This window comes from Brassica oleracea, chromosome C3, assembly GCF_000695525.1.
Source record: "Brassica oleracea var. oleracea cultivar TO1000 chromosome C3, BOL, whole genome shotgun sequence".
Lineage (NCBI taxonomy): Eukaryota > Viridiplantae > Streptophyta > Magnoliopsida > Brassicales > Brassicaceae > Brassica > Brassica oleracea.
The window spans coordinates 23,819,664-23,828,708 of record NC_027750.1 but is presented as its reverse complement, the minus strand read 5'-3'; the positions used below and the strand labels follow the sequence as shown (position 1 = coordinate 23,828,708).

Below are 9,045 nucleotides of genomic sequence, written 5' to 3'. Positions count from 1 at the left end.
TAATCCTGCCCTTAGTATGGTACACTTGATTTTTCTCTATATATAATTCAACATTTAATATTTATCCTCATACTTTTGAATGGAAAACTCATTTCGTTGTTACATTCGAGGTCATTGATCCTCAGGATGTAAAATATGTTATCAAATAGTTAAGTTGTATTATGTTTGCCAGAAAACATTATAAACCAAGATTTATACATCAACTTAGATTTTATACGAATTTTGACTCAACCATCCATTTGCGACTGGTGATGACTGTGAAAACATAATTGAAATACATAAACATGATCGTAAAAGAGCAAGAGAACATTGAGCGAGTTCAAAACTGAAGGAGCATGCATTTTGGTGACGCCATCAATGACAACGAATTGATCATTTCTACAAGAGCTGCTTCGTTTTTACTAAACCGAAAATAACAATAAAGGTCGATAACCAACAAGACGACTTAAGCAAACCCGGTTCGGTTTAGTTTTTAAATCAATCCGATTCCGATTTAACATTCAAAATAGAACCGGTTAATTTGATCATATTAAAATAGAACGAGTGCCAACGAAGACCAGCTCACGATCCTAAAAGCCTCTTCCATCGCTGCTGAGTGCTGACCTTCCTTCATCGAAGAATCTCTCTCTATCTATCTTTCTCCCTTCGCCGGAGCTCGTAGTGTTGGTGGTACACGGCGGAGAGATGTCTATCTTCGGTGCTATTGCTCCCTCGATCTCAAATTGGGTATCAGCTGTGACCAAATCAGTTAACGGGTAAGCAAGCTTCTTGAGATCCGCCACTTATCCATTTGATTCGAATCTGCGGCTTTTATAATTAGGGTTTGGTTAAAGTTCAGCTCTTTTTGGAATAATCCATGTGTTTTGATTCGATTTCTCAGTTTGGTTGGGTATGAGGGAGTTGAAGTTATTAACCCTGAAGGAAGTAATGAAGATGCAGCTGAGGAAGCTAACAAAGGGAGATGGAATCAAGAGGTTTAGTTATTATATATACATATATATATATATACACTTCTGTTGTTATCACCTGTTAATCTGATCATTTGAGAAACATTGTTTCAGGATCGAGATGGTTATTGGAAGATGATGCAGAAGTACATAGGATCTGATGTTACATCAATGGTGACCCTCCCTGTTATTATTTTCGAACCGATGACTATGCTCCAGAAAATGGCTGAGGTTTGTGCTCATTACAACAACATCTTGATGTTTTGTTTGCTGTCTGATGCTCATGACAACATCTCATGGGCTCTGTTTCTGACAGTTGATGGAATACTCGCATCTATTGGACATGGCTGACAAAACGGATGACCCTTATATGCGCATGGTGTATGCGTGTAAGCACATCTCTTCCCTTTCTTCTTTTCTGCTATGATCAGTGTGTGTTCATGTAGTGGCTGAATTGTGAGAATTGATTTTTTAACAGCATCATGGGCTATATCTGTGTACTATGCTTTCCAACGTACCTGGAAACCGTTTAACCCAATCCTCGGAGAGACTTATGAGATGGCTAATTACAACGGTGTTAACTTCATATCCTAACAGGTCAGCGTCATTTCTTTTAGAATTCAAATAATTGTAGCTCTAGTTCTTTTAGCTGCCAACTTCTTCCAGGTTGTTGACACCAATAGTCTTATTCTCAGGTCAGCCATCACCCTCCAATGAGTGCTGGTCATGCTGAAAATGAGCATTTCACTTATGATTGTACTTCAAAGCTGAAAACAAAGTTTCTCGGCAATTCTATTGACGTTTACCCAGTAGGAAGGTACAAAACAAGTGTATCTACTAAGTTAACATTCTTCGTTTGTTCATTGTCCTAAATGTGATTAGTCTGTGATGCAGGACACGGGTGACACTTAAAAGAGATGGAGTAGTTCTTGACTTGGTACCTCCTCTAACCAAAGTTCACAACCTTATCTTTGGACGAACTTGGGTCGATTCTCCTGGGGAAATGATCATGACTAACCTCACCACTGGTGACAAAGTGGTGCTTTACTTTCAACCGTGTGGTTGGTTCGGGTAAGTTACCTTTTAACGCAACCTCATCTTCCTTTTTTTCGTTTTAAAAGCTTTAAGACATGTGCATTCACCGTCTCAACAGATCTGGTCGATATGAAGTGGACGGATATGTCTATAACGCCTCTGAGGAGCCCAAGATACTCATGACCGGCAAATGGAACGAGTCCATGAGCTATCAGCAGTGTGACGGTGAAGGTGAGCCTCTCCCTGGCACCGAACTAAAGGAGGTCTGGAAACTCGCTGATGTTCCAAAGGATGACAAATACCAATACACACACTTTGCTCACAAGATCAATAGCTTCGACACTGCCCCTAAAAAGCTGTTGCTGTCTGATTCACGGTTACGCCCTGATAGATACGCACTAGAGATGGGCGACATGTCCAAGTCCGGCAATGAGAAGAGCAGGTATGGTAACAAAGAAACTTGTCCTGTTAGGATCTGAAACTGAAGTAGAGCTGATTCTCATTACATGTCGTGTTACAGCTTGGAAGAGAGACAGAGAGCAGAGAAGAGAACACGTGAAGAGAAGGAGCAAAGCTTTACTCCCAAGTGGTTTGATATAACAGAGGAAGTCACTCCTACACCATGGGGCGATCTTGAAGTTTACCAGTTCAATGGAAAGTACTTAGAACACCGGGAAGCTGCTGATAAATCTGAAGATTACACTGACCCTAAGTCAATCCCATTCAACCCATGGCAGTTCCAAGACGTGTCTACTTGAAATGAATTGCTCCAGAAGACAAAAAGTGATCAGATCTTTTGGTAACAATTGTTGTAATTTTTATTCTCTCTTAGTTTTCAACCAACTCTGCTAGCTTTCTCTAGTAATAGTTGACAACCTTTGTTGTTCTTTTTTTTTTTTTTAAATCACTCTTTGATCCATAATTATCTTCTTCAGAGATCTGTTAAGTTAAACTCTGAAGGCTTCTTTTGGGCGTATATAACAATTTTTTAAACGTGGAACCAAGTTTGAACCAGCGTTTCTATACACCTGAGATATGGAACTCTAGAGCTTGTATGATTGGTCTAAACAGAATAATAGTGATAACTGATATGCGTATAGACAAAAAGAGATTAACTTAAACCTTTCGGTCTTGATGTTAGAAAAGGGCAATCTTCCTCTCTGATTTTTGTTATTCTTCTTTTTGGTTTATTCTCAAACAAACTTCTTCTCTCTTATGAAATCCAGAATCAAAGAGCTTGCTTACAAACTAAAACTCTCCATCTAAAACACACACACATACTCGGAACTGTCTGATTCTGATTAGAATTTATGAATATTACAAAGATGTGTCTTTTCACCTTGTTAATTGGTACGTATAATAAGTCTAATCACAGTTTGAGTTATGTATCCACAACCCTAACTTCCTTCTCCTTTTGAGGAATCTGAAGAAAAACAGATGAAATAATGATGAGAGATCCTTGGCAAACAGTCTCTACTATTGGTCTTGGTTTTTTGAGCTGAGGCAGCTAAACCGCCTGAACATGATCAGTCAGAGTGACGTGAAGTTGAACATCTTGCTGCCTTTTCAACAAAAAAAAAATTGGTAAAATATGATTCGTGTCATGGGCTCAAGGTTTCGTTCCAGAAGAAACAGGTGCTGAATCAAAAGCTGTACGGAAACGCAGACCAGAACCGATATGCTTTGATGTAGGACAGAGCCAAGAAAGTATGTTCGGACCCAAAATCTGTAAAAGGAAACAGACTTAACAAACAATAAAAACTTTTGACTGATACTGACCATCTAAAGAAGATTAATAAATTATTTTACCAAGGTAAGGTTTTCATAAGCGCCTATGTCATATGGATGCTTATAGACTTGCCCACCTTTCTCCGCTAACCACATAGCTCTCACCCCTTCGTGGTACTGCTCCACAACTCCCACAACATTAATTAGCAGATGGAAAAGATCTAACTAGAGATCCACATTAGCAATTGAAGAAGAGAAAGAAAAAGAACAACCTCGATGGTTGTCTTGTTTTGTAAACTGAGGTAAACGTGCCAACCGAGAAGAACACCTAACGCAATGCTCAAAGGGACAAGAACCAAACCTGAAATCACCTGAGAGAAAAGAAAAAAAGCCATAAACATTAGAAGGGAAAATGAGATTTCGTTGGTTAGTTTCCGAAACAAAGTCATCATTACATATATAGTTCTTAGATAGCTTCCCATCTCTTGGTCTTCATCTTGAGGTTCAACAGTAAGGCTTCCCACAAGCAAAACCTAAGAACCCAAAGCATCATATACAAATAAAGCTCATATATACTTTAAGGTCACAGAGAGAGAGAGATATAGAGAAGTTAGGAAACAAACCAGAGAGTACACACACGCAGTCATCGCATAGACAACAAACACGAAGAAGACCTTGTAGTTAGTGTGTCCCACACAGTTGTTGATCCAAATACAATGGTGGTCCTTCAAATCAAAACAAGACTGATTCAACACAAAGATCACATAGGGATTTTGATGTTGAGTAGAGAAAATACCATTCTAAGCACACATCGTTTGCAAACTCGGCAATGGTGAGCGCGTGGAGGTTTGAAATGCGAACACTTTTGGCAATACCTCAAATCTCCTCCCTGAGGGACACACAGTTTCATTCGAATCCTATCAAAGCTTCATCCTTTTTAAATGTTTTAATTACAAATAAGCTTTGAAGGATAAAAAAAAGTCAATAAAGATGCGACCTTTCGTTTAATCTCGTGGACAGGACTCTGCGGATCTTCGACGTCGGGCATGTAATTGGGCGGGACCCGACCCGGATCTCTGAAAACCGCGATGGAGTAGTTGTAGACACACATCAGAGCCAAGGCGGTGAACGCCGCTGCGTTGGCGATTCCGGGAGAGGAGGCGAGGCTGAGCCAGCGATCGATGAAGGTGAAGACCGTTGAGAAGTAGATGAAACCGATCACTAAGATCACCGCCGTGACGGGGAGAGAAAAGCCGAATCCTTTCCGTTTCATTTTTTGATTTTTTTTTTTTAAATATCTCCGGTGAAAAAAAGTTAAGACGGAGCACCGGCGTCGAAACGACGGCGTCTCCGGCGATTGGGTTCTGATTTATTTTTTGTTCTTCGTTGATTGTTTTGTTTGTTGTTGGAGTGCGTTTGAAGTTTGTCGACGAATCTCGAAATGTCTTTAAACTCGAAGCTCTTCCACCTAATTAATTATAAACGACTCCTTTAATTCTTGTTTTATCTTGTTTTCCCCCCTCTTATTTTGTATTTCGAACTCAAAGGTCCAACTAATAACATCCCTTACCAGCTATTAAGAACATCATTATAAATACTCATTTAGAGGCTCTTAATATTTTTTTAATAATTTTTAGTTGGAAAAGTGAGTTTAAGAGACTTAGTTAAGAGATGATTATATTTGTGTGGTCCATTGCAAGTTTCTTATTTTAGAGTTTTTATTTCCCCACCACGATCAAAACTATTCTAAAGAAGAAGAAAAAACAACCAAATGATGGTCTAGTTCTAGATCCAACAAAGTATTAAAAAACTTATCAAAAAACAGAGCAAAAGATTCTATGAGTTGCAACAAGAAACTGATGTTTCATGCTTAAGATAACCTTTAACTCTATCATTTTCTATTGCACCATGATCTTCAGGATGCTCCTTCTTGATTCTTCTCACTTCCTGTACTCATCAAGACGGAACCCATCAGTTTCTCAATCCACATTCTTAACAACAACACTTGATTTCTCTGTGTTTCTACCTCTTCAATACGTGTGCTACCTGTCTAGCTTCAATCATCAAAACAATAAAGTTATGTTCTTCGAACTCGAGATCATTTGAAATGCTAACCCTAGTAACACCTTCAAGAATCTCTTCAGATTTGAGAAGCCCTGCACCTACTGCAGCAACCCAACAGCAAAGAAGCACATACAAAGGTTCTCCTGCCTACCAAACAAACCAACAAGCCACTTAAAAAGATAATCACACATTAACACCCAACAAAAAAACTACAACTTTATGTAACACAACTCAACCATACCTGGAAAAATCACAGGGAGTACAATATTCCGACATAATCAATCATACAAAGCAACAAGCCACTTAAAAAGCTGATCACACACATTAACACCCAACAAAAAAGGTAATAACTTCATGTAACACAACAATTCAACCATACAATATCTGAAATAAAAAAATCAACAAAAATGCTAAAAACATTTGTAAAATCACAGGGAATACAATATTCCGACATATCCATATGTAATAACTGTAACCAACTATATGATCAAACTCTAGTTACCTTGCCTCTTCGCTGTTGAAACTCGTAGAAAGCTCTAGAATCACTAGGTGCGCAATTATTCTCAACTCGTTTCCTAAACTCGGCGAAGTCGACGAGATCTCTTCCGACGCCGCCCTCATCGCTGAGTATCCTGGCGAGGAGTCTGATGACGGGGAGAGAACCGACGACTGTGTTGGCGAAGCTGGAGATGGAGTTTGGTTTCTCTATGTAAGCTCGGATCGTCAACAAGGCGATTCCTCCTCCTCCGTCTCCGTGCTTGATGAGGCGAGAGGAAGCAAGGGACGTGGCGGGAATGCGGAGGCGGAGATGGAAGAATGAAGGCAAGATTTGGTGGGAAGAAGTGGAGATGTGGGTGACAATTACCATGACTGTGGAAAAAAAGAAGCTCTAGAGAAGGGAGAGGATCGTCGACAAGGCGATTCCTCCTCCTCCGTCTCCGTGCTTGATGAGGCGAGAGGAAGCAAGGGACGTGGCGGGAATGCGGAGGCGGAGATGGAAGAATGAAGGCAAGATTTGGTGGGAAGAAGTGGAGATGTGGGTGACAATTACCATGACTGTGGAAAAAAAGAAGCTCTAGAGAAGGGAGAGATTGATCGGACGCTAGACAAACAAGAGAGATGAGAACCTCTGAGATTTCAGAGATTGGGGCGAGTGAGAATGGAGATTGAGACAGCACACAGACGTGAAGAGAGAGTTACATAATAAACGACTCTTCCTTCCCCTAATTAAGAAACATATCTTCAATTAATATGTATTTTTGATTTTTCTTTAAAGCTTATGGGATTTTTCATGTTTCAGATATGAAATTGACCGCATAAATTTTAAATAATTATGTTACTTCTTTGAAACCAATTATAACATCTTTAAACATTTCATCTGGCCACAAAAGTCCAATATCGGCTTTGATGACAGACTTTATGGTATAATCTTTAAAAAATTTCATTTCATAACTAACTCTTAATTTTTCTTCTCAAAATTATGATCAAGAATGACTCTCTCTACATTTAAAAAAAAAATATTAAATCATTCATGGAACCGAAGATCACTAGTTGAATCAAAAATCCTTGTTATAATATTGGAATTAGTCTTTCAAAGTTTCACAATTGTAACTGTATTACTCTAATAATGAAAATCATTTTTTTCTAAAATTAATAATACAAATCATTCTTTACAGTTTTTACTGTATATATCCCACAACTGTTGCATTGGTCACCAGTGTACACGTTCAACTCCTTTCTCCTACTAACTTTCCAATCGCAGAGTAAGTCCCACAGCAACCACTTACAATGCCAGCGATGATGATCAAAACGCATACTCCCATCTATAAAAATTAACGAAAGGAGTCGAATGAAATTATCATGTGCAAAATCCAAATATGTAGTCAAAATAAAAACATATACTTACTTGTATCTTACTCAATCTACCCCTCAAGATACTCAGATAACAAAGACATGGAAGTATAAAAGCCTGCACAGTAAGTAAAACCGAGTTATATATATGAAATTATATGAATCCGTAATAACATTTTTGATATGTCTACGTAATAGTTGAAACTATGCTCAAATATTATGGAGACTTACAAGAAGCATTGAGAGGAAAGATCCCATCAAAGCTCCCATGATGGCTGTGAAGTTAATTATTAGAACAAAGGAAATAAAGGTAGGTTACTGAAGAAAAAATATAAAGTTCTTTTTTTTTTTTTTGTAAGCTAAAAATATAAAGTTCTTGAAAATAATTTACCGAAGAATGGGAATGCAAGTGCGACAACCAAGGTAGAGAGAACTAAGATCGTTCTAAGAAACATTGATACTCCATTGGATCTCATCTTTTCTGAAGAAGGCATTAGTTCTTCTAAGCTAAGCACGATCGGTGTAAGAGTTAAGGCGTATTTAGTCATCGGTGTAATGACCTGAAGTGCGATCGAACCGGTCATGATTTAAATAAAATAAAAATTTCTACATTTTCTAAAATATATGTGTAAATTATGGTTTAAATTTTTAAATTTTTAATTCTACCTCTAAATTTAGAAAATAGAAACTATCATTTTGAAAAGGTCAAACATATATATAATGAACTATTAGTTTTTAAAAATTATATCGTTACTTTTTATATATCTTGAATATTTATTTTGAATAATGATATCTTGTGAATTTACATGTTTTTAACTTCTTATTCTTGCATTGTTTGGTCATTTAGAGCATCATTTAGGCACATTTAGGTTGCATATCATTGCATTTGTACATATCAGGTGTTGGAGAGCACCATGGATGAATTAGAGGACCATTGGTGGGATTTTGAGTGCAATTGGAGTCCAAAAGAAATGTTAAAAGTGATCATTGGGCGAGCACCTTACCAGAGCGACCAGCTGGGAGCGACACCGTCAAGTCGCTCTGATCTCCCTATCAGAGCGACCTTACTAGAGCGACAGGGAAGAGTCGCTCGCGTATTGATCACCCGGAGACAACGAATCCGGAGCGACCTCTCGCAGCGACACAGCGAGGTCGCTCCCGAATCCGGAGAGTGAAAGATGAACACGGATGAAAGCCTTAAAGATCTTTTCTGAAGCTGAAAATTTGTGGAGACACTGGAAATTGAGTTAGCTTTCCAATGGAAGTGGTTTCAAGTCATTTGGAGCTGTATTGGATAAGTTATAATCGATTTACTACAGGTGTATCAACCCTTGCCGGGGACCACTGGAAAGTTGATGGGATTAACCAACTTCCCACTTTCTTCCACCCACCTTTCCTTTGCACGATTTTTCCTACTTTT

General features: G+C 38.5%; 3 protein-coding genes and 1 pseudogene across 5 annotated transcripts in view; 1 reads left to right on the top strand and 3 right to left on the bottom strand.

Annotated features, from left to right (window-relative positions):
* Positions 1–552: 552 nt before the first annotated feature.
* On the top strand, positions 553–2,977 carry LOC106328872 (annotated as a pseudogene).
* Positions 2,978–3,260: 283 nt separating this feature from the next.
* LOC106331593 (probable protein S-acyltransferase 16) lies at positions 3,261–5,120 on the bottom strand. Of its 2 annotated transcripts, none has more exons than XM_013769982.1 (7): positions 4,708–5,120; positions 4,507–4,599; positions 4,334–4,435; positions 4,166–4,243; positions 3,980–4,081; positions 3,792–3,887; positions 3,261–3,708 (listed from the first exon to the last, which is right to left on the bottom strand). In XM_013769982.1, the coding sequence occupies exons 1-7, from the start codon at positions 4,981–4,983 to the stop codon at positions 3,592–3,594; spliced, it is 864 nt and encodes a 287-aa protein (XP_013625436.1). In that variant the 5' UTR covers positions 4,984–5,120; the 3' UTR covers positions 3,261–3,591. The 2 variants fall into 2 exon arrangements, with proteins under 2 accessions (XP_013625436.1, XP_013625437.1); XM_013769983.1 differs by having other exon boundaries at positions 3,983–4,081.
* Positions 5,121–5,435: 315 nt separating this feature from the next.
* LOC106333125 lies at positions 5,436–6,990 on the bottom strand. Of its 2 annotated transcripts, XM_013771605.1 has the most exons (4): positions 6,826–6,990; positions 6,277–6,639; positions 5,737–5,921; positions 5,436–5,657 (listed from the first exon to the last, which is right to left on the bottom strand). In XM_013771605.1, the coding sequence occupies exons 1-4, from the start codon at positions 6,826–6,828 to the stop codon at positions 5,651–5,653; spliced, it is 558 nt and encodes a 185-aa protein (XP_013627059.1). In that variant the 5' UTR covers positions 6,829–6,990; the 3' UTR covers positions 5,436–5,650. The 2 variants fall into 2 exon arrangements, with proteins under 2 accessions (XP_013627059.1, XP_013627058.1); XM_013771604.1 differs by lacking the exon at positions 6,826–6,990 and having other exon boundaries at positions 6,277–6,671.
* Positions 6,991–7,501: 511 nt separating this feature from the next.
* Positions 7,502–9,045, bottom strand: part of LOC106330172 (vacuolar amino acid transporter 1-like) — a 9,039-nt gene continuing 7,495 nt past the window's right edge. The window contains exons 7-10 of the mRNA XM_013768702.1: positions 8,017–8,185; positions 7,857–7,900; positions 7,681–7,743; positions 7,502–7,597 (exon numbers count right to left, since the gene is read on the bottom strand). Coding sequence (XP_013624156.1) covers positions 7,502–7,597; positions 7,681–7,743; positions 7,857–7,900; positions 8,017–8,185 — 372 coding nt within the window. The remainder of the gene's footprint in view (positions 7,598–7,680; positions 7,744–7,856; positions 7,901–8,016; positions 8,186–9,045) is intronic.